Genomic DNA, 25265 nt, shown 5'->3' with positions numbered 1-25265 from the left:
AGAAGAAGGTCAAGGTACTCCTGAGGTGGCAGGAACCACTCTCCTTGCACTTGGTCCTCAAGTCTAAAGCCAAATGGACTAGACTTATCTATTAGTGGGAATAAGAGGATCTGGAGAGTACTTATTCCACACTCTATCTTCTAGAATTTTCCCATATCATCTTTAACGAACTACTGCGTGCTGGCCCTGCATTAGGTCCTCCAAATCCTGAAACGAGGTAGGCCCCAAGGCCAAGTCTCATTGTCATGAACTGTGGCTGGGAATCCAGTTCCTCAGAAGCCCCTTCTAGGGGACAAATGAAGATACTTCTAAGAATCAAGGCTTCCAAGGACTGGCTGTGGGCAGTTACCTCCTGATGCAGAAGGCAGAAGGCAAATATCCCTATCTACAAAATCCCATCTTTCCCACAGACCTCTCAGATTGCTTTCTTGTATCAAAGAAGCTCTTGAGGGACCTTGGGTCCCTTCCAGTGTGGAACCTAGGTGCCATCCCCCACCTGGGAGCACACCCAGCTGAGCAGTGCTAGGCCCTTCCTGGCCTGGCTGTTCCACCAGTGCCCTCTGTCTGTGTGAGGCTTATGTAATTAGGGCTTTGAAGTTCATGGGAGCTGAGTTGGGTTTGCGTGAGGGTGCTTGGCTGCTAGGAGGGGGACTATGCTATCAAAGAGGGGATTAATTTACTGCTAGGCAGATCTGTTTGCAGAACAATTTGGAAACACATTTTGTAGCTTAAGGCATCTGCTTTCTTCTGCTGAGCTACAGGCAAAGAAGGAAAAATCCTGCTCACTGTGATAGCTATGGAGTGGGAAGGGCCCCTCACGTGGATTCACACCCACACAGAACACGGAGCATTTTCAAATTGCTGCCAAGTTGCTGATTGAAAGAAACAGTCTCATTCATCTTTACACACCGCTGTCTAAGCCCCTTCAACATGTTATGCATTGCTATTAAACCTTCTAATTTCATAAACAATTCTCACATTTTATTTGGAGATAAAATAATACATAGATGATATCTTACTTATTTGATTTTCCTTGCTGGGGTAGGGAGAAGGATAGGATTGAGACAGGTCTTGCTCTGTACCTCAGGCTATCCTGGAATTCATATGTACCTCAGGTTAGCCTCAAACTCACAGCAATCCTCCTGCTTCAGCCTCCCCACTGCTGGGAGGCTTACTAGCAAAGCATTACTATGCTTTGCTCTCCTGGCTCATTATTTTTTTCAATTATAAAAGCAATATTTACTCAGAAAATTCACCTCCCCACCACCTTTGTGGCCCAGCTTCTGGGTATGGCATTTTGAATGTCTTCAGTTGTTTCTTTGGAAGTTTTAAAAACTGTGCGTGTTCATGTGGACCTGTCACTCCCTTCTTTAGGAATTTATTTTTTGATGATTGCTTCATTCTTTCACATCTCCCAAATCAGTATTTTATCCCTTACTTTAGGATAGTTCCCTTTCAAATTTTTTCACTTTATAACTAACTGGTACATAGGTGGATATATGGTGTCACGTCCTTGCTCAGCTGGTCTATACCTGTGGTGGCACACCATCATCACTTCATGGTCTTGTCCCCAAGGAAGGACTCCTGGGCTCTCAGGAAGCTACATTCTTTCTATCTACTCATGAGTATTGACTTGTGCGCCAGATGCTAAGTTCTTACTTATACAGACATCAACAGACAGACTCATCACAGCCAGGGACCAGGGTGCACTTGATTTCCCTGGCCTCTGTGGGGGGCCTCAGCCTCATGGTGGCTCTCAGGCTGCTGCAAACATGAGAGTCCGAGCAGCCAAGATTCACAGCCTCCATTTCCTCCACCTGAACCCCTCCCAGCTCTGGGTGTGACCAGCTGCAGGGGGCCAGGAAGAGCATGGGTGAGGGGGGCCCAGTCGCTCCACGTGGGGCAGGACAGGGTCCTAATGGGCACAAGAGAAGCAACACGAGGAAGAAACAATGTCCTCAGTGTGAGGACACTTGGGTTGTGCCAGTTTTGTCCCTGTGTATCTTTGGGACAAAGTTGCTCATCCCCTGAAATCTGAATCTACGCTGCACGAGCTGGCACCTAGGCCTGACCAAGACTGGGGTGGATTAGCTGAGCAGCCTGGAACAAACTCCTCTTACATGTGACATTTTCACAGACCTGCTGGAGACCTCTGTGAAGGTCTCTGGGAAGGACTGACAAGCAGCTGTGTCCTGGGCCCTGCTGGGTGGACATTCAAATGGGGGAACGAGCCCACTACAGGGCCCTGGGAGTTGTAGACAGCTCACCTGTAGCAGTTGTTGTTGTAACTGTTGTAACTTCCCAGAGCGGTCAGGCAGCCCAGACAGATGGCATAGGAGAAAAAGATCTGTGTCCCAGCATCCACCCACACCTGGAGGACACAAAAACATGGGCAAAGAGAAAGCAAGAGCCAGCAAGAGTGAGAGCGAGAGAGAGTCAGACACAGGAGGAGAGGGCTTGCTCTCTACAGCCCACTTCATGCCAAAGCTACTCCAAGAAGGCAATACCAAATGCCCCACTTTTCTCAGGAATCCCTTTCAAAGTATTTTGGTTCTTGGAGACCACCTCACTAAAAAGAAATGTCCTTAAAGGATTCTAGAATTTTCCAAAGGTTGTGGATCACATCCCACTACATAGCAAGTATTTGAATATATTGAGCTGGGCCTGGCAGCACATTCCTGTAATCCTTGTACTCTGGAGGCAGAACCAAGACGGTCACTGCCAGTTTGAGGCCAGCCTGGTTGGTTTAGTGAGTTCTAGGCTGGCCAGAGATACACAGCAAGACCTTGTTTCCAAAAATAAACAAGGAAAAGAATTGGAATCATAGGGCTCTGGCTCCAGCTGTGTGACTTTGAAAAAGTAACCTCTCTGAGGCTTGATTTCACCTGCAAAGCAGGAGAGGAGCATCCCTGTCAGGCCTGCTGTGAGAATGAGTGTGGTTAGGAGTGTGACCCCCATGCACAGGTCCTGTTCCTATGCTAGATACATTGAAACCCAAACAAATGCTCTATTCTTGATTACTGAAATAACCAGAGCAAACTATCCCAAGACTGTGCAGACACGGTGTTGGGAGAAGCTGCCCTGAGTGTGAGTGTGTGTGTGTGTGTGTGTGTGTGTGTGTGTGTGTGTGTTGCATGCATGAGGGTGCACATGTCCATTAGCTTACAAAACAGGTTCTTTAATTTCAGCTTCCTGAGGGGTGTGTATCATCACCAGCTTCTTAGTTGGCAAGGTCCCCTCTGACAAAAACTCCTGTGGACAGTGTGACCCAAACCGCAAGAATCATGGTAGCTTTTCAAGCACATCCTCTCCCAGGCTCTTTCTGAGCCTAGCACCTAGAAGTTTCCAAGGAAAGCCACAGCTGAAACTCAAGCTCAGCAGCTGGGATTCAGGCTAGGCATCCAGCGCCATCTGGGGACCAGCCTTGGCACTAAACATAGACAGCAGCCACCCTTATTAGGCACTTTTAATGTGCCAGGGACCCTGCATTGAATATCAACAGCAGCCCTATGCAGGGGGTGCTCTCAGGCTTCTACAGCAGAGGAACAGAGAGGGTAGGTAACCTGTCTAACACCACACAGCTGGGACGTGGTGGGTGAAAATGCACAGACCCATTTCTAAAGATGAAGCGTCACCAGTCTGCCACTTCAGATTTGGAGCTAGCCTCTGAATCTGGTGCTCTTTCACTCCCTAGCATGGGCTCCCTTCGAAGTCCTTCTGACACACAGCAGCTGTCTGACTGCTGGCAGTGACAGAGAGTGACATGCATCTCTCTTCCTGAGGCAGCTCTGGCTGGTAAGTCATTTTTCAAAGTGATAACCCTTACTGATTCCTATTCTGGGGTGCCCCAGAGGATAGTTTTCTCTTTCACATTGTCCCACTGCCTGTGGGGTCCCAGAGCACTTTATTCCAATTGAGAGCCCTCCCTCCCCATCTCAAGGATTTGCTCAAACACAACAGGCCACTCTACCTGGGTCTGCTCATGTTTGTTAAACCATTCAATGACAACAGACAAACAGGGCTTCTGATGCTGAGCGAGCTTGTATATCTCCCCTTACTCAGGCTGGCTGGGTCTAGAGCATCAGAGCTAACAAGGAGCACAGGGTGAGCGTGTTGGTGTGTGTGTGTGTGTCTCTGTGTGTGCATGCGTGTATGTGTATATACAAGAAATGATAAAGAAAACACAAAAGAAAAACCACCAAGTTCACGAAGGGTTGCTGTGAGGGGCAAGTAGGAGCTAGGGGAGCAGTGAAGAAATATCTATCAGGGAGGGAGTTTTCCAAAGGCCAGGCACTCCATGATGTCCACCTGTTGGCAAGAAGGCTCCGACAGAAAATTGCTAAAGGTTGAAGGGAGAGATGAATATGTTTTTAACTCTTCTACCCTGCCTCAGTTTCCCCATTTGCCACCCTCTCCCTCTTGAATTCCTCTTTCTACCTACAAAAGCAAGAAGACCACCAGGAGGGGCAGAAAACAGTACAATCATTGACTCAGGAATGGGAGCCCCATCCCAGTGGCACCCTGTGGGATGCATGGTGGCTGACCAATCACTTGTCAGTTACAATTGTTAATGTTTCTGTGAGCTCAGGGCTCTTCCCTAACTGTTCCCACAGGCCAGTGGGAGAGAGGTCCCAAGGCTGGTGGGAAAGCCAGATCAGCCATCATGTCTGAACCCTACTATTCAGCAGAGGCCCCTATAGTCCTCAACTCTGAGTTAGAAAAGACCAGGGAGATATTTGTCTGCATACCCCAAGGACATATACCCCCAAACCTGTGTGTGAGTTTTCACTTGTTGTAGATAATTTTCTCGTAAGTTCGGCACCCATCGCTTCCTTTTGGGTAATGAAATCTCAGCTTCCCTTTAGGAACCTCCTCCTTCCCAATTCTGAGGAAGACTAGGATTGTCCCATGACCCCTGCCTGGTGAACCACAGCATTTCTCTAGGTCACAGGAATGAACTACTGAGTTAAGTTCATGAGCCCAGTTCCGCTCCCCCATCCCATTTCTGCTAGAGCTGTTGTGCATGGAATGAAGGTAATGGAACAGAGCCCCTTCCTTCCTGGTGGGGGTATTAAGCAATAATTATGGTACAACCTTCAGGAAAGCAGAGTCTAGAGCCAAGAGAGAGAGATAATGTTAATAGGAGTTGAGTTCTTAGATCCAGCCAGGCCTAAAATTTGCTTACCCTAAATTATTCCTCCATCTATGAATTCCTCTTTTTCGTAAGTCATTTGGATTGGATTGCTGTTGTTTCAAACTGAATATTTTTACCAATAAAACTCAAGAGTATAAACCACAATGCCATAATTATTCCTGGATTAATAGGATGAGCACTTATTGAGTAGCTTCTATGTGCAGAACCCCGTGCAAGACTAAGAGGCCTGCACAATTACATATGAGGTTCATCTCTGTCCTCAGACAAAACAAAGGAAGCATTCACAAAGCAAAGTGTCCACTCCTGAGGGGAGGCAGATGGGGTATGGGAGTGTTTGACCAATAGGACAGTGAGTGAGAGCTACTGGAGAAGTCAGTCCTTCTCAGACTTCGAAGCAGGAAAGAAAGGTCATGCTGGGCCTGGAGGTTCAGGTGAGAGAGAAGCAGCCTGTCCTCCTAAGACTTCCTCTAGCTCCTCTGCCACCATTGTGAGAAGCCTGAGGCTTTTGTTCTAATGGTTCCCACTGAGTCAGCCTCCTTACAGGGGACTCCAGCCACCCTCTTCAGTACTACCCCTGGGCTGTCCACTGTCAGCAACACTGAATGAGCCCTGTCTCTTCCTTCCACTGTCCCCTAGCATCTAATACCAAGAAATATCGAACCCATTCTGTGATACTCTGCACATCAGCTCTCCATTTTTCCTGAGATAGAGTCTCATATAGCCCAGGATGGTCTTGAACTTGGTATAAAGCTGAGGCTGGCCTTGAACTCCTGATTCTCCTCCCTCTACCGCCCAAGTGTCAGGGTTACAGGAGTGTACTATCATGCACTCAGCTCAGCTTTTTTTTTTTTTTTGGAGATAGGGTCTGGTCTCCCTGTAGCCCCAGAGGCCTGAAACTCACTTATGTAGGCCAGGATGGCCTCACTCTCTCAGAGATCTGCCTGCCTCTGTCTCTCAAGTTCTGGGACTAAAAGTGTGCACCATCCCATTCTGCAGTTTTCTATTTTTTTTATACATGATTGCTGGAACATTCAACCATTACATAGTGTATGATTTAGTATGAATTCCATGGATGATAGGTTACATCAACACCCTCCAGTCAGTCTGGGTGTCTCTGGCTTGTGCTCTAGTAAATTCCTGGGAAAAGTTGGTTGGGGTTAGCATGTTCTGTGCTTCTGTGTGCTCCTAAGAGCTAAACTATCATGCTCATAATAAAGGTTTGTTTGGATTTATAGGAAATCCTCACATCTCCCTTTCTTTTCCTGAGTGCCATTCAAAAAAAATGTATATGCTAAGTGCAGTGGCACATGCCATTAGTCCCAGCACTTGAGGGGCAGAGGCAGGTGGATCTGCCTGGTCTATATAGCAAGTTCCAGGTCAGCTGGGGAGACCCTGTTTCAAAAAAAAAAAAAAAGCCACAAAAAAACTACTAAAAAATAAATGTGTGTGTGTGGGGGAGGCATACACATACACATATGTGTGAGTGATATATGCATACACATGAATGTGTGTATGTGGCATATGCACACATATGTATGCAGTATACGTATATACATATGTATGGGTATATATGTATGTGTGTGTGTGGCATATGCATACACGTGTATGGGTGTATATGTGTATGTGTGTACGTGTGCATAGGCCAGAGGAGAATGACTGGAGTCCTACTACTCGCTGCCTTATTTCGTTGAGACAGGGCCTCTCACTGAACATAGAGCTAGGTTGGCATCTCCTGCTTCAGCCCCCTACAGCTCTGGGGTTAATAGGTACATGCAACCATACCCAGCTTTTTACATGGGTGTTAGGGATTCAAACTCGGGTTCTTGTATTTTCACAGAAAGTGCCTTTAACCAATGAGCCAAGTGCCCCAGACCCTTCCTAAGCATCTTGACCATGCAGCTCAGCTGGCTCCTGGAGCAAAGGGCTGCTGTATAGTGAGATGCCAGTCTAATTAGTTGCCTCTCATAAAGCACTCACCATCGGTGTCTGGAGACCCAATAGGCTTTTCTTCTCCCTTGGTAGTCAGTAGCACTATTAGAATATGGCTTAACATTGGCTATTCTGGGTTGATTTTCCCAGGCTTGTGGTATATAAATTCAGAGACCCCTGAACTCCTGTGTGCATTGTAACACTATTCACAACAGCCAGGAAATACAAACAGCTTAAGTGTCCATCAAGTGATGAATGGATAAAAAAATGTGCCACATACACAGTGGGATGCTGTTCAGTCATTAAAAGGAATGAAAGCAGGCTGGGGATGTGGTTCAGTGGTAGAGTGCTGGCCTAGCATGTGGAAGGCTCTGGTTCAGTTCCCATTTCAGGGGTGGTAGGGGGTGGAAATGAATGAAACCCTGTCATTTGCAACAGCATAGATGGGGATCATGTTATGTGAAATAAGCCAGGCAAAGGGAGAGAAGATTGCATGATTTTACTAATATGTGGACTATAAAAAGAGTTTAACTTCACAGAACTACAGAGCAGAGCGACAGATGGGCACCAGAAGCTGGGAGATGAGGTGGGGAGGGAGGGGGAAAGGCTGACCAATGGGTACTGAGTCACAGTGGGGAGCAGGAAACCCCCGGTGAGCACAGCAGGGTGACTAGAGATAACAATATCACCATGTACACTTAAAAAGCCAGAAGAAGGCTGGGGCTATAGTTCAGGGACAGAAAGCTTGTCTAACATGCAGGAGGCCCTGGGTTCAATCCCCAGCCCAGCAAAAACAGAACAAAGGAATCCAGAAGAAAGGAATTTGAAAGATTTTACTATAAACAAATGATAAATATTTGAAAAGACAGGTATGTTTAACCTAATTTAAGCATTATGTAATTTATATATACCTTGAAACATTAGTACTCCATTAATATGCTCAAATTTTACATTTTATGAATCAGTTAAAATAAATTTATTTTATTTTTGAGACAGGGCATGCAGCCCAGGCTGGCCTCAAACCTCCCAAGTGCTGGGATCACAGGAGTGTATTACCACACCCAATTTATGTAGCATTGGGCATCAAACCTAGGGCTTTGTTCATGTTAGGCAAGCAGTCTTCCAGCTGAGCTCCATTCCCAGCCCTTGGACAAAATACATTGAAAAAGATGTAAGTTCAAAGACCAGTGTTGTGGCGCATGCTTTGAATCTCAGCACTCCAGAGGCAGAGGTAGGTGGATGAGTTTGAGGCCAGCCTCGTCTATACAGGAAGTTCCAGGCCAGCAGGGACTACAGGGAGACCCTGACTCAACAGAAAAAAATAAAATAAATAAAACAAAAAAGGCGTAAGTTCAAGTCTTCCATCCACAGGAAATAAAACCCTGAATTATTGCTCTAGTTGTGTCTCTTTAAGGCCTGTATGCATGCTGGACCTTCTTGGCTATTATCTATACTTACCAACTTTTCTTACACTCCTTTAAAGAGCATCTATTTCTACGACTTCAGCCTTTATTTTCTCCTTTCCAGCCTCTGTCACCTTGTGATTTTTATCACAGCTATGCTCAATTTTATCTTTCACAAGTTGTCCTTTCTAGTGTGCTCTTCTGAAATCTTCTTGTCTAATGATTTATTGATGTGTTTTTAAAAAATACTTTATACCAAGCATTCAATGCATGAGCCTAAAGGGTATGTTTTATGTTCAAACTATAACATGTACCTTTCCTAGCTGTCCTGGAACTCACTTCTGTAGACCAGGTTGGCTTTGAACTCACAGAGATCTGAGATCTTCCTGCCTCTGCCTCTGGGATTAAAGGATTGTGCCACCACGCCCGGCTATTTTTTATTTTTATTTTATGTGTATGTATGTACTGCCTGTATGTAGGTAAGTGCACCCATGTCGTGCAATGCCCGTGGAGGACAGAAGAGGCTGTCGGATCCCTGGAAATGGAGTTACAGACAGTTGTTAGCTGCCATGTGGGTGCTGGGATTCAAACCTGGGTCTTCTGTAAGAACAGCCAGAGTTCTTAACTGCTAAGCCATCTCTCCAGTCCCCTGATGTGTTTTTTGCAGCTTGCCCATCTACTCCTTAATCTCTTTCAGCTGGTTCTGAGATGCTGCAGGGTTCAGCTATCCCATGGCTCTGTCTACTGAAGGTATTCTTCACCCACAGGAACACTACTCTCACCGTTCTCTTATAATGACTTTTGTGGGACTGGACCACAATCATCTTTTGCTGCTCTTGTGTAGGTGAGAGATTTTCTTGTGCCCCTCGGAGGGGATGGTATCATGTGAGGAACGGAAGTGGTTCAGTGTACATTTTTCCAGCCTTGCAGTTCTAAGGTTCTCTTTTCTGTGAGTGGGAAAATGTTTCTACAGTGGTGGTGGTGCCACTGATGCTTTCTGAAATCATGGCTCCCTATTTTCTATCCCCACTCTTCTCCATTGTGAAATGTAGGTTCTGAGTGAGGGAGAAGAATTTGGCCTCTAGCTGTCCTTGCTAAGTCCTGAGGGTTCCACTGGGCATGCAGGTGGCACATGTGTTAGGGCTCTTTGGAACCAGTAGACCTGAAATCTGAGAGGGGCTCCACTTATGTTCCTATGCAGATCCTCCAGAAACCTTTGAATGTGGACTTTCCCCACCATGCAGCCAGCATACCTCCCTCCATCCCGCAGAACATAGGGAAGGATCTGCTCCTCACAATGGACCCAGCTTTCTTAAGGTTTGTGAGGCTGATTTCTCTTCAGGTTGTTGGGGAATAGGACACTCTGTCTCCTCAGAGCTTCTCCCTCTAGCAAGGACAACTAGAGGCCAGAGAACAAATTCTTCTCCCTCACTCAGAGGCTACGTTTCACAATGGACAGCCTAGTCAGCAGGGACAACACAGTGCAGTTTAAAATGTTGCGCTGAGAAGTCCTGCACCTGCCCTGGAGTGGACATCTGTCCCCAGGTTAGAGACATGAGTGGGTGGACCTCACTCACCCTCTTCCCACATCTCTGAGGATCCCAGTGGTATGTAATTTATTCCATGTATGGTAAAGAAAGCTGTATCTTTTTGTTGTCTCTTGAAGAGATATGACTAACTCAGGGTGCTCAGGCCATGGGTCATTGTGCACAGCTGGGGATTTTGTCCTTTATCTTCTCACACATAAAGAACTGAATCAGGCTTCATGTTTAGGGAACTAAGAGTAGCCACAGCAGTTTAGCCAATGTGTTAAAAGCTGAACAGAACATATGTACTGAGTGTCTACCAGATGCTTGGCTAAGTTCTGAGCACCAGGGCTTTAATAGGGACCAAGCTTCACCCAGCTCCTCTCCAAAAGGCACCTACACTGTAGTGGGAGAGACAGACACAGATGGAGAGAGGGCAGCATCTGGCAGAGGATGGGTGGTGGGGAGGAGAGTGGGCTAGAGGAGAAGGTGTGTTCTTCAAAGGCTACTGAGGCAGTGAGATAAACTCCTGCAGAAATGCACTTCCAGGTCTACAAAAGATACACCGCTGGTCACAGCTGGGGGCTGTGTCCTGTGCGTAAAGCAGACCCAGCCCTGGCCCTGGAGTGGGCTGTACTAACCCACGAAGGTATCAGTTAGGGTAGGTGTATGGTGACAGTGACCCTGGTCACCACAGTGGCTCCAATCAGCTGTATCAGAGCCTGGGACGTGGGTGGCCCAAGCACATAACATGAGATTCTCCCTTTGACTGCACTGCCACAGTCAGTGAGTGTTCTTTTGCCTTTTGCACAGGCGAGTCAGTCAGCAGCCAGAGGAAGAAGGCTGTAAGAAGAGAGAGGGGAAGGCCTGCCTCTTCAGTTCTGGAGAGATGGACGCTGGCTAATGTGTGGTCACTTTAGGCACACCAGTGCCTTCCAGTGGGAACAATGGAAGAATCAGCAAAAGACTGGCTGAGAAGCTAAATTCCTCCAGACTGCTTCTGTCAGGTGCCTTGTGCTGAGCCTCGTAGGACTTCATGTGAAGAGCCAAAGCTTTGGGGTAGGCAGATCCAGGTTGGAGCTCCACTCTTCTGCCAACCTGCTGTGCAACCCTGGGTAAGTTTCTTCCGGTCTCAGAGTCTCAGCTTCCTCATTCATAAAAGATAGATGAATACAAAGTATATAATGGGATACTCTGATCTTCTGGTAGCTGACACTTCCCCAACTATGCTAAGAAAAACTCCCACATCCTCTCCAGCATCCCAGCCTTCTCTCTCCCTTCACGCCAAGAGGACACACACCCAACACTGTAGTCCACACACCTGCCTCCTCTGGCCATGAGAGCAGGCACCAGTGATGGACAGAAAGGACCAATATTTTTCCATTCCTAGGTTTCCTGCCTTCCCAGGGCTTGGCCAAGATGCTGTGTGGAAACCGCCAGACCCAACAGCGCATCTGGCACTTGGCTTTTGGATCTGGGAGCCAGGGCAGTGCTTAGTGACCCATAGCCTATTCTTTAATATTTTATCTTCAGACAGACAGACAGACAGACAGAAACACACACACACACAGAGCACATCACAACTTTTATAAGTGGAGCCTTCAATTAAAAAACATAACTTATATAGCTGGGCAGAAAATGGCTGAATTAAGCTCTTTCTTTTCAACTTTTATATTGGGAAGGACTCTGAAAGGATTAAAAGTAGGTTAGGGGAATAATAAAACAGCTGTGTTTCCAGTGTGTACCTGACAACGGCTTTTGTCGAAGTGAATAATTACATGAGATTCACTTCCTTCCCACCTCTTTCTCAGCCTCCTCCGGGTTGCTAGGCGCTCCTGCTCCTTCTCTCCGCTAATGCCACATACAGAGGCCAGTGAATACAGTATGGCCATTATGAGGGCCCCGAGTCCAGGAGAAGGATTCAAACACTCCTCCCTGGTGGCTTAGATGGGGAAGAGGGTTTGGGGTGCCCACTTGGGCTATATTTAAATGCTAATGTGCTGGGCGGGTGGGCAGGGCCAGCAGGATGGTGGTGGTGGGAAGAGGCAGGGGCTCTTGGCCAGGGCCCCCCACTGGAAACATGCTCTGCTGCTTTTTGGGTGCCAAGCCCTTCCCTGGGCAGTCAGCCCTAGGCTGCTCCAGAACCTGCCAGTAAAGTGTCATCAGGCTTGAAGGGCTGAGCTGCAGGCGGTAAGGAGCCGACTGGCTCTGTGGGGTGGGGAAGTTTGGGTGTGTAGGCTGACCCTGGTGGCCCCTGTGTGTGCAGTGTGGAACAGGGGTCACTGTGGCTGGACCTTTGCCCAGGAGGCTGAGTGACTGTATCCCAGGAACAGACAGCAGAGGGAGTGGATAGGTGGTGGCTGACACTGGGTACATGGCAGTGACTCTTGGTGTCTTATGTGGTAAAATCCTGGTGGTTGTGCACACCTACCTCAACATATCACAGGAGACTCTGAGCCCCATTTACCAAGGGCTTAGCACAGGATTCAGAGCCATGACTTCTCAGCTTGGGCCTCCCTTAGGTCTGCCTACAAGCTCAGAGTTCACTTAGGCCATGGTCTTCTCCACCAGGATTCCTCCAGGAGAGTGTTCCTGGCATTGACGTGCTCTTTCACTATGGGCAGCACTTTCCCTGTGCCAGACTGGATATTCACACAGGAGCTTCAGCCCACTTGCTAACAGCCACAGGGAGAAGTCCTACCTAGCCTCGGCAGGGAGCCTGAGCTAGCAACAGTAGCAATGCTGTAGAGCTCTCACCCATGAGCAACACCAGGCCAGGCTGCCCAGACCAACCCAGATTCTGGCCCCCAAACCCAGCTTGGAGCTAACATGCTCTCCGGTGTCAGCTGAGCTGGTCCTGGGATGTAGCTTTATCCCCTTCCCTATAGCCAGCTCTCTCCTCTAATAACTGTGGAATTAATTCAAAGGCAGGGATACTCTGTGCCCTCACAGAGCCTTGAGGCTCACACAGAATCCTAAGTATGGTAGGTAGGTAATCTTGTGGCCAGATAGGGAATCTTCTGGACTGAGGGGCAGGCACTTGGGTCCCATTCCAGATAACTCCTAAAGTTCCTCTGTTTTCCTTAAGTCCTTTCTACTGTCTTATCCTCCATTTCCTAATTCATAAAATACAGAATCTGGATGGCAACAGGTGGCTAAGAAGTGGAACATGCATCCCACCCCCACTGCTGCCCACAGCAGGCATCACTAATTGATGATACTCTCTTCTGACCTCTGTCTCACTGTGGTGAGAGATGTCTACCACCAGTCAGAGCTGATGAGCAACCTGAAGCCTGGGAGAGACAACCGTCCAGTCCCAGCTCCTAAAGCAAGGATGTAATGGATTATTTTGGGGTGAGTTGGGCCCATTTAATTTGGAGAACAGACCTAGAAATCACTGGAACACTATGATGTTTAGGCTCCTGCTCATCCTAGGGACAAAGGTCTGTTCAAACACAAGGGTCAGAGAACTTTTACAAGAGAAGACAGAAACAATGACATGTTCGTGAGTTTTTTTTTTTTTTTTTTTTTTTTTTTTTTTTGGTGGGTTACTGGTACTTGCACTGACCTGGAAGGCTGGAAGGGAACTGGAGGATCTTCCAGGGGAGCGAATGGTACAAAGGCCCAGAGGTTGGGAAAACAAGGATGAGGCTGGGGCTGCCCAGCTGGGATGCTTCTAAGCAAGGGGCCTCATGGGGCCTGTGATGGATCTTCCAGAGCCCAATGGAATTTGCAGAACAGGTACTGGTTTATTACATTTGGTCAGAAGCTATTTAGAGTTCCCAAGCAAGAATGTTCCCATGGTACCCACGGTGAGGATGCAGAAAGATGATACTCAAGTCTATGAGGAACAGCATTCTGACAGTGAATGGGAACCTGCTAAAACTCCTTCTCCAAGGAGCCTCCTATAGGGTACCTGTGTTGGCTGGGGGCTGGGGACCATCACAGTTGACAGCTAAACAGCTTTCTCCTTGGCTGAGAGTCTGGTCCTGTGATGAGCTCCCTGTGGCCGGAGGAAACCAAGAAGAGCTGTGGAAGCAGGTGATGAGATTCTCAAATTGCACTGGAAGTTAGGGAGAAAGATTTCTGGGTTTCTCCACTGCTTAGAGGCTTAATAGTCACTGGGGCCGTTTTCCTTGATCATATTTTTTGAGCATCATCTATATGGAGCACACAGAAGTGGTTAGACCCTAAACCCCAACTCAGGATCCTGTAACCTAACAAGTATACAAGGGGAAAGCAACTCAGACAAACACTTGCCCTGGAGAAGAGACTCAGACAAACTTTTCTAAGCCCTGCAAGGTTCTGGTTTCAGAACTATGCCTGCTCCTACCCCCACCCCAATGTGCAGGCTACAACAGAGCAGGAGGCCTGGCCCACTACCTCTGGCTCAGAAACGCACTAACAAGTAGCCATTCTCAGCCTTCTTGGGAGTCAATATCTCCTCTCCTAGGGGCAGTGAGCACCTCCCAGAGAGCCAGCTTCTGGGTCATCCTGGAGCCAGGTCCCCTGGATAGTGCCTGGAGTGGAAATGGCTAAACCAAAATAATGCATGCATCCCCTCATATACTATGAGTGCACATTGTGTGGTGAGCACACTTCAGTCTATCAGTGATCTTCAAGTATGTTGTCCCTTGGTATCCACTGGGGACTAGTTCCAGGACCTTCCCCACATACCAACATGCTAGGATGCCCAGACCTTAAATAACATAGTGCAGTATTTGCATAGATGTCTACACAACCCCCTGTACTCTATCCCATCTCTAGGTGATTTGCACCAACTAACCCAATATGACTGCCACTATATAGTTTAGGGAAGAAGGTTAGGCAAAGTGAGTCTACCATCTTCAGTACAGATACAGTTTTGTTTACTGATCCAAGATGGATTCAACCTGTAGACTCGGAACCCACAGATGCAAAGGGAGGACCAGCTCTACTTAATACATGGCTGCTAGCTGTGCTCACCAAGGGTCCAGTAGACTTCTGGCTTCATTGTTTCTGTCCACCTGATGCTGTGCAGCCTCTGAGCACCCACCCCTCAACCCACCACCACCTGGCCTCTGGTAGCTACCACTTGAGTCTCTCCTTCTATGAGAAATTCCACGCAGAAGTGAGATGGGTGGCTCTTGTCCTGCTCCTGCTTGGGGCTCTTTTACCCTCTAGGGAACCAGTGCACCATCTCCACTCAGAGCAGAGTCCAGAGCCCCTCAGCCTCTGCTCTCCACAGCCCCAGGGCACCCATGGATTTTGAGGCTCAGATGACCTGTCCTCACAGTCCTCTTTCACCTCACAGAATGCTTGCCAACCTGAAAGGTCACACTGTCACCTGCTCACAAGGCCTGTCCCCAGCTCATCTGGAGGAAAGAAGTAACAGCTTTAAAAAGTGTTGAATACCTGAAGGTCTGACTGACATGACAGCCCGTGTGCACAAGGCCTAGGACACAGACTTTGGGTGGTTGGGGAGTGACTGAACATAGTAGGGTGCTACTGGCTCTGAGCCCTGTTCCTGATCACAGCAAGATCTGGAGACCAGAATGTGGGACTGGTTTCTGTAGTGGAAAAGCAGGAGCCATGGCAACAACAGCAGCTGACCCTCCCAAGGGATGCTCTGGGACAGGGAGTCAGCCAAGACCCAAGGTCCTCCCTAGATGATTTCCCAGGGCTGTGACTCGGGCAACAAAACCAAAAATGATCATTAAAAAGATAAGTCAAGAGATGAAACCTAACATGTCTGGAATAAAGGGCACTCGTCTGAAACTCACTTAAAAATGTATAAGAAATCAAATCAACTGGATGGAGAGATGCTGGAGAGCTCTGGGATGAAGCAGACACAGTGAACACTGACGGTAGAACCTTGGGTGTTCCCTGTGCTGATGGAGCCATAAGATAGCAGGGTAGGGAGGCCTCACTGGAAGAGGTAGGTCAAGGCTACAAAAGGAAGGAAAGGTGCTTGCCAGGGACACTCTGGAGAGAAGACATGATTTGTGCTCACCAACCCTGCTGTGGAGCAATTTCACTTGAATTGAAACCTTTCCTCCAGGAGAGAGAAGAGAGGTTCATTTATAAGACTCAGGTCACCTAGAACATTACAAGACTCTCAAGGTTCATCTCCCAGGATATATAAGCAATGAACAAGTGCTGAGGGAGCGGAGAAGCTTCTGTGGAGCTGCCTGAAAGGGAGTTCCAAGGATGCAGCTTCCATGAATGACCTAGAGTGAGCACTTTGGCGATGTAGCCACTCCTGTGAGTGACCCCAAGAAATGCATTGGTTTGTCATTCCAGACTGGGGTAGAATTGTTTTCTGGTCTTCCATCAGTGTCCCATCTGCGGTGAAGAGACATTTTTTCCAAGACACCCCAGGAAAAGTCCTATGACATAATTGCTGCCTCAACAGGGACTGAAAGCCAAAGATGAGCTGGAGTGGGGTAGATGTATGGCCACTGCAACAGGGAAACCACATGCAAGGCTGGTCCACACGGTGAAGTGTCCCAGGGAAATCCTGACATGGCTACATTTCCCTGCGTGACCTCTCTGTTGTAGAGGCAGTTGTGTGCTCCCTGCTATTGGTGACTAAACGTGCCGGGCTATCTGAGCATGCAGTGTCTTTGGGGTGAGTCCCAGCTTGTCTGTCTTCCAAAGGGTGATGTCTTAGCTACTTTTCCTGCTGCTGTGATAAAATATTTTGACAAAAACAACTTAAGGGAGAAAGGGTTATTTTGACATCTACTTAGCAGTCATGATAGGGAAGTGCTGGTGGCAGGAGCATGAGGTGGCTGGTCACATTGCAGCCATACTTAGGAAGTAGAGAGAAAAGAATGTATGCTCAGTTCACTTTCTCTATTTAATATAGTGTAGAATCCCAGGCTAGGGAACGGTCCAGCCTATAGTTAAGATGGGACTTCCCAAATCAATTAGCATAATCAAAATAATCCCTCGTGAGGCTAGAGAGATGGCTCAGTGGTTAAGAGCACCGGCTGTTCTTGCAGAGGACCTGGGTTTGGTTCCCAGCACCCACATGGCAGCTAACAACCATCTGTAACTCCAGTTCCAGGAGATCTGATACCCCCTTCTGACCTCCATAGACATTGCATGATACAGGTGCACCTATACACATGCAGGCAATACACTCATACACATAAAAACTAAAATAAATAAAAAATTTTTAAAAAGATAATCCCTCACAGGCATGTCCAGAGGCCAAATGATCCCCCCAGGCATGCCTGGAAGCTTGCTTCCGGGTGATTCTGTATCCTTCCAAGGTGACAATGAACGTTAACCATCACAGGTAGCATGCAACCTTGATGAATAGAGTCCACTATGAATAGCAGATGCCCTCACTATGACCCAGGGACTGGAGAATATGCTACCATCCCTTAAAGCAGCATTACAGGGTGGGGTCACACAGACTCTGGTGACTGTTGAGTGGCCTTTACTGGGGTCATAAGACACACAACAGAGGCTCCTCAGCTATGCACAGAAAGAACCTGCCTGCGGAAGAAGCATTACAATAAGAAAGGCTGGGTGCTGTCTTCCAAGTTACTGTCTGAAAGGGCAGGAAAAGTAGAAAAAAGGATGAGATAGAGATGCTGGCTTGCCATCTCTTCTAGTTGACAGAATACAAGAAAAAGAGAGTACAAGTTAAATCTGTGCTAAAGAGACCGTCCTTGGATCCAAACACAAAAAACACGAGAATCAGTGTGGAGGAAGAGAGTGAGGCAGAAGTGATACAAGAGAACCCTCAGGTCTGATCTTTAATGCAAAGGAAGGGAAAATCCACCATTCAGCCTGCAGACAGGGCCTTAATCATCAGTACAGGAAATGGCTAATTAGGGAACACATAGCATCCAAACTCGTTGAAATGGGAAAGACTTTTAAAGAAGACATGGAAGAGTCCTCCCAGGCTGGCTTGTGATATAGGACAAGGGGTGCATGGGATCACTCTGAGTGCTCTGGAAGTTAATACAACCACCCATCTGTTCTTAAGACAAAGGCTGCACAATCTAATACAGTACAAGGGAAACTGGTCCTGGATGGAATGGCTCCTGAGAGCCATTAGTGACACTTGGCTATCCCCAGTTGAGGTTCCCATGAATATCAGAGGCTGGAAGACAACAATGGAAGGATAAACATCATTGAGAGAATTGTGCATGAGAGAGGTGGTGTTTGGTGCCCAGTTCATGGGCTGGACAGGACTGTATTCACAAGAAAATTAAGAAGGACATTAGTTTAGCAGTGATGTTGGGATCATTATGGGGCTTTGGTGACTTTGCGGTGGCAGGGTGAAATGGGATCTTTACAAGGTAGAAGAGGTTCTGGCACACCTAGGTGATTTAGACCAGCATGGAAGCTGGGTTTGTAAAATGCTAAAGCAACCAAGAGGAGACCGCAGAACAGCAAACAGAGGGGCGTGTCTGGGTCACCTGAAGGCCAGTATGAAAAGATTTGTGTCCAGCAGGTCTTCCTAGGGAAAAAAAAGCTAGCCAAATGCTATGCTAGTGGGCATCTGGCAGCTTTAAAGCTTGGGCAAAATTCACAGAAGGCATTAAATGGTAAAAATGACAAAGATTCAGCTTGTCCTGGGGGTGAGCAGTTATATCCCCTGAGTATATGGTGTACATTCCCCCTTGCAAGAAAGAATCCTGGGGTGGAGATTATTCACCCAGCCCAAAGCCCTTTCAATAGCCAAGTGTGGGGGTAATGGAGAGACAAAGCTACTTGCCAGGCCTGGAGCCTGTCAGGTCCCAGAAGGAGTCCAGTTGGCAGGCATGACAGAGGGGGGTATAGCCCTACTTTCCTGGGCCCCTAGCCAGGCTGTACTAGCTGGATCCACCAAGCTTATGGGGATGATGAGTTCCACAAAAGCCTGCAGCACGCTGAGGAAGGCAGAGAGTTCTTGGATAAGGATTGTGGGCTGCAGAGAGCTAAATAAGGTGGTGCCTCCATCTGTGCAGTTGCCCCCAACATTGTTCTTTTGACAGAACAATTGATAGAATGATGATGCCTTTCCGTGCCATACTGGACCTTGCTGACATGTTTTCATTTTAGTATCCCCATAATTGCTGAATCAAAAGATCAATTGGCACTGATTTGGAAGAGAGGGTGGTTGGCCCTCAGAGATCCTGCCCATCCTCTACAAAAATGTTTCATAAATGATGCTAATCCTTGAGAGTTTTACAGATTTGGAAAAAAATCTGCAAGAATGGTAACAATAGCAGTTAAAGAGTTTGAATGAGAGCATGTAGAAAGGTGGGAGAAGGTACTCCTAGGGGCCTTAAGGGTGTTGGGTAAAGTCTCAGTATCAGCAGTGACAAACCTTACTCTGTGAATTACTGACCAAAGGGGGCACCCCAATAATGCCTCCCAAATTCAAGCTATTGCCACTGCTGTTGGTTATATATCAGAATCAGATGGTAAAACCCTATTGCTGAAGACACCACATGCAGTACATGGAGAAATTAGGCTGGAACTGAGTTAGAAACCCCTTCCCTCTTGGCTGGCTTTTGTAGTGTTGGAAGGTACTATGTAGGCTGTGGACAGAAATTGTTGCCGACAGTCTGCTCAGATATGTAATCTGCGTGCTATATTATCCACATGCTAGGCAAGATGGGTTCTCTGGCACAATAGTGGCATGATCATCAAGGGTGAAAATAACTGCTTTCTAGTCGGAGGTAAGGCCCACTCCATAGAACAGAACTCAAGTCTAGTTATATAAGACAAAGCAAAAGCCTGTGGCTGGGGAGGTCATAGGCCCCAGCGAGGAAGCAACCTGTATTGTGTTTTACTTAAATGGATGTGATATGTCTGTCAAGCTGCATTCTAAACATTTGGGTTTATAACATGGAATATGGCTGCTGTCAACCTCAGTCTTGAAAGGAAACTTTTTTTTTCAACAATGAATAAAGACTCCTAACTATTCAAGGTGCTGAGAGTAAGTGACAATTGCTGTGGCATAGTGGCTCAATATTCAGCCCTAAATTGAAGAAAATAATCACCCATTACAAGTCTCAGGGAGCATCTCAAAAGAGGGGCAAGCCAAGGGTAGGGGTGGAGTGCTGTGTAGTTATTTCTTTCAATTTGAAACATTCCCTTCTGGACGGAGAAGGGAGGCTCAACAGGACTCAGGGAGCAAGGAAACTTTATGAGGCTCAGAAATCACAGAAAATTACAAGGTTATATAAATGGTAAACAACTGATGGAGGAGGAAAGGACTCTTTAGTGGAGCTACCTGTAAAATGTGCAGGGAACTTCAGCAGTGCAGCTTTTGTGAGACATCACCTGTTCTGGGGAGGGTTCCTTGCAGTCACCCAGGCTTCTGTAAGTAAACTCATTGGTTCACCCAGCTCCATTTGGCTGGGATCATTTGTTTGGTCTGTAGTCAGCTGGTGCCCTATTTGGGAGGAAGAGTCATTTGCTCCTATCTCTCCATAAGAGTCGCACAACACATACGCTTGCATTGGTGGTGGCCAACTAAGTAAATCTTGCTCCATTTGGCAATCACAAGAGCCCAAACCATTCTTCAGACTGACCAGAAAACCAAAAAGAGTTTTGAGCACCCAGCTGTCTCTTTGACCTCACCTTATAAGCTAACATTTCTGAACTTCCAGCATCACTCATCTGCAAGCCATGTATTTGAGCAGTTCTTAACCCCACAAAGCCATTCTGGATGAGGTCCATCAATTTTCCAGAGGTCAAGAGAGAAAGGAAAACAAGGTAAAAGGAGGTACAAGTTTGTAGCTGTAAGTTTAGGATTCATTTTATGTTCTGTCTCTGAGGCAGTTACTAAGGAATCTGGTGCCTGTTACTTATTTCCCCCATCTGACTTTCTTAGGGAGCCTTTTCTCTTTTTTCCTGTTTACTTTTTGAGACAGGGTCCCCCTGTAACTCACTATGGGCCTGGAACTCACTATGTAGACCAGTGCGCTGGAGAGCTTTAGTGTCAACTTGACACCCCTGGGTTGAGGGAGCCTCAGTTGGGGAATTGCTTCTATTGGACTGGCCTGTGGCCATGTCTAAGGGGCATCTTCTTGATGAGTGATATGGGAGGGCCCAGCCCGCTGTGGGTGGTGCCACCCCTGGGAAGGTGGGCCTGTGTTGCATAAGAAAGCAGGCTGAGCAGGGACCAGGGGATCAAGCCAGTAAGCAGCATTCCTTCATGGCCTGTGCTCCAGCTCCTGCTTCCAGGTTCCTGCCCTGAGTTCCTACCTTGGGCTCCCTGATGAACTGCAACCTGGGAGATGTAAGCTGAATAAACCCTTTCCTCCCCAAGTTGGTATTGGTCGGAGTATTTTGTCAAAGCAATGAAGAAACAAACTAGGACAACTAGGTTGGCCTCAATACTACAGAGATCCATGTGCCTCTGCTTCTTGGGTGCTGGGATTAAAGGCATGTGCCACCATGCCCAACTCTTTTCTAAACATCTTTATTTATTCTTTGAAGATCTCATATATTTATACAACGTGTTTTGAGCATATTCATCCACTATTCCTTCCCTCCCCCAATACTCCCTTCCCTCCCAACTTCATGTCTGGCTTTTTTCCCCTTTATCAAAACCCCCGAGTCTAATTACTGCTGCCATAATATACATGGCTGTGGGACCATCCACTGGTGCACAGGGAACCTACCAGCCACAGCCCAAAGGAGAGTGACTCTCCCTCCCTCAGTTGTCATCAACTACTAACAGGTCCTCTGCCAGGGGTGGGTTCATGCTAGATTTTTGACTGCCTTGATCCTGGGCAGGCAACCACAGGTGCTGTGAATTGTGTGTGCCAGCCATGTCAGGCCTAGAGGGAACTCCTTCTTTCCCACTTCACACCTTCACCATCAGTTCAGTCAGCTATTTAGATGTCTAAGCAGTTACCACTGTATCCACTGTCCCAGGCAGGAACGTAATTTTAAGATTCTACAACAAGAATTCAACAAGTGCCTATAATGTGCTGGGCAGTACACAAGTCACCTCAACAGGAGAGTTTATTAAGATGTTATCCATGTGTTGGAAGGATTTGATCCTTTCGGTAGTGACTGAGTGTAGCCTAGACTAACCTCCCATGGGAGTAACCATGTGCTATCATAGAATATTCTTCAGGTCCTTTTAGATCAGTAATATAAAAACACTCATATGACCACAGATAAATCATCTCTTTTCTCCAAGCCTTGTTTCCCCGAAAGGACATTTTAAAGAATAATTCCTGGGCTTTGCCACCTTTTGTGACTCAGACACATGGAGCTACTAAGAGGAACTTCCTATCAGCATGAAGTATCCCACACAGGAGAGTCAGAAGGGGGAATTAAAGGGCTGTTGCTGGTGAAAAGATAAAAATCAATGATTTTACTCAATGGCCTTGTTTTATAACTGAGGGAATTCTGGCACAGGGAGAGACAGTGACTTCCAGGGTCAGTGACGGTGCTGGAGTCCCAGAGCCTGAAGGGGAATTTTCTACCATGCAGTACTGCCCCCTGGGGTGGGGTGTGCAAAGCAATGACTGAGGCCTCTCTGCAGCTGGAGGCTGAGCCATGCCCTTTGCCTGTGCTGTGTGAAATGTCACTAAGATTCTAATCAAGGAGTGGAGCCAGGCTTGACCTCTTTATGAGTAGGATGTAGGAGCAGCACTCGTCCTGTGGGTGTTCCAGAACTTGGCTTGCAGTTGAGAAGCGAAAGAAATAGAACAGGAGATTCACACACCAGTGAGTGCACAGAGGACATCAACTGTCACAATTCCAGTAAACCAAGACACATCAATCATCTTACTGCTCATGGGCAGGAGAGACCTCACTTTTTCACAAAACTGTGCTAGGTCAGAAGTCATCAGAACTCACTGTGCCTGCAAGGTGCTTATCAGAATCACGACCAAGGTGCAGGGCCAGTCAGAATGTCCTCCATCTACCCCCACCCCCGTGACCCCTGCATGTCCCAGAACCCTTTCCTACATGGCAGCCAGTCAGCCTGTCTGACACTCTCCACCACCAATATAGGCAGAAAGGGCAGGGCTCATTAAATGGGAAGTACCGAAAGGTTATGCAGCTCATCTGAAATCACAAAGCTAGTGAGTCAGACCTGATTCCATACCAGTCTGGCCTTCTGAGTTCACAGGTAAGGAAACAGGGTTTTTTTTTTGTTGTTGTTTTGTTTTTTTTAATGCTCCCTGGAGATTTTATTATAAAACAAAATACTCCATAGCAAATGGGTACATTAAGGTCAAGAGCAGGAAAGTATAACAAAAAAAAAAAAAAACAATATAACTAGAGGCTACTTTGTTTTAAATTAATTTGAATTTCATTATACACTTGCCTGTCTAGTTTTGTTTTTTTTTTCCCCTGTGATTTAATATGTCCCTCCTTCCTCTGCCTGGCTCCTTCCCTGGAAAGCATATTTTATGTTTTCTTTTCTTCTCTGTGTTTTAATTTCTCTTCAGAGTCTATGATACAGCTCAAGTAGGCCTTGAACTCTGATCCTTCTGCCTCAGTCATGGTAACAGCTTTAAAAGGCCAGAAAGGTAACAGATGTGTCAACTGGGGGTTCTGTGTCCCGGTCCAGTTCTCCACCAGCTTTGGCCTTGAGTAAGCCATGTCTTCTCTCTGGGACTCAGCTACTCCCCACAAAAGAAGCAGCTGGATATAGATACTAGTTCTCAAGCTTGTTAAAATAGGAAATAAATGAGCTGAACAGCATTCCTTACCAAATATCCTGATAAAAATTGTACTCTATGTAAGAAGCAAATTGACTGTCAAAATGTAAGCATGGATGTTATGAAATATGAAACTATCAACAAAGACATAGGACTTTATGAAAAAAAGTGAGCTACTGAATTAAGGATGAATGACTGGGGTTATGTCTCTGGATATTCATTTACTACTCAAAGAATCAGTATGTCACATTTGAGACCAGCAGAGAAAAAGAAGCAAATGCTGATGGTTAAGAATACCGCCATAGGAGATACAGGAATATACAAGTGTGATATATAATTGGCATTTCAGGTTCATGGGCTGGCTTGAAAGGGCTTCTTCCAGATGCCAGAAATGAGAGAAGTCAAAGATGAAAGTTGAAGAGGAAGAAATAACCTAGAAACCCGTGAGGACATCTGAGCAAATAGAAGCCTGAGAGCTTGGCCTTTAAATTCCTTCCTGAGGATAGAATTAAGATTATGAGCTCCAAGCATGACCAAAAGCTAAGCTGGGTTACTGTAAATAGCTAGGAAGCAGAAATGAATCTCCTTTAGTGAAGAAGTTATAAAATTCCATCCCTTATATAGAATTCAACATGGAAGTGCCAGGTTTGTGTGTGTGTTTGTGTGTGTGTGTAAAACCCTTACACATTGTTCCTTCAATATGGACCCAAGTTCAAAGTACAACTTAAAAATTACCATCCTGTTAAGGTTGTTTGAGGATCTGTTCCTCGGGTCACATGGGCTTGGGAGGAGCCCCTAGCTCCCTTCTTTTACCAGTTCCATTTATGTGAAGGTAAGTCAAAGGTCCTGCTTGACCACGGATGGCTTCTCATGGAAGCATGGAGGAAATGTTCCCTCTGTATTGACCCTCCTCATTGTAGACTGGACACTGGTTCAGGTCCATCTGGTGGGGTCTACATGGCCTCCTTGATCAAGAGGACAGGTGACTCACCACAGTTACAGGACATTTTGAGAGATGCTCCATAGTCCCCTGGAACTTAGTCAACCTAGCATGGCAAGGAGCAAAAACTGTCTTCTAATTCCCTCTGACCAAATTAGTATAGGCCTTAAAGTATGGCTGTTAAACATCCAAGAAGGTTAGTTCTACCAGCCTGGTACTTTTAATTACCATGTGCAATGTAGATAGAGCTTGGGAAAAGACCAAACACTCTCAGATAAACCTTACCTAGACATATATTCCCTGAGCTACTTGTATGCATAATTTGTCAGTAGGTTGTTGGACTAATATCATTCCCTCTGATTTTTTTCAAACTAGCTAGGCATTACTTATCTTTCATATTGTCTAACCCTTCCACCATGGTTTCCCCACTTAAAGTGCCCCCATTTTTGCCATTTCTCCCTTAATAATACCCTTCTCCAATGGGCCCATCTCTCTTGAGCTCCTTCTTTCCCTTTAATCCCTCCCCGCTTCCCTCAAAATAACCCCATTTTTTATCCATATCTCCCTTATTAACACCTGTTTCCTACTGTTCTTCTCTTTCTGATTCTTTTCCTTTACCTCTCTGGTTCCTTTTCATTATCCTGGTTTCTGCAGTTATGTCTGAATTCATACACACGTATAAGGATTTAG

The 25265-nt window shown here is 46.7% G+C and overlaps 1 protein-coding gene across 1 annotated transcript in view; it reads right to left on the bottom strand.

Annotated features, from left to right (window-relative positions):
- The window catches only part of Slc6a11 (solute carrier family 6 member 11), a 133526-nt gene that overhangs the window by 31940 nt on the left and 76321 nt on the right, over positions 1 to 25265 (bottom strand). Inside the window, exon 7 of the mRNA XM_008854892.1 lies at positions 2268 to 2371. Coding sequence (XP_008853114.1) covers positions 2268 to 2371 — 104 coding nt within the window. The remainder of the gene's footprint in view (positions 1 to 2267; positions 2372 to 25265) is intronic.

Source organism: Nannospalax galili, unplaced genomic scaffold (genome assembly GCF_000622305.1).
Source record: "Nannospalax galili isolate Female #2095 unplaced genomic scaffold, S.galili_v1.0 scaffold406, whole genome shotgun sequence".
Lineage (NCBI taxonomy): Eukaryota > Metazoa > Chordata > Mammalia > Rodentia > Spalacidae > Nannospalax > Nannospalax galili.
This window is presented reverse-complemented; position numbering and strand designations above follow the sequence as displayed.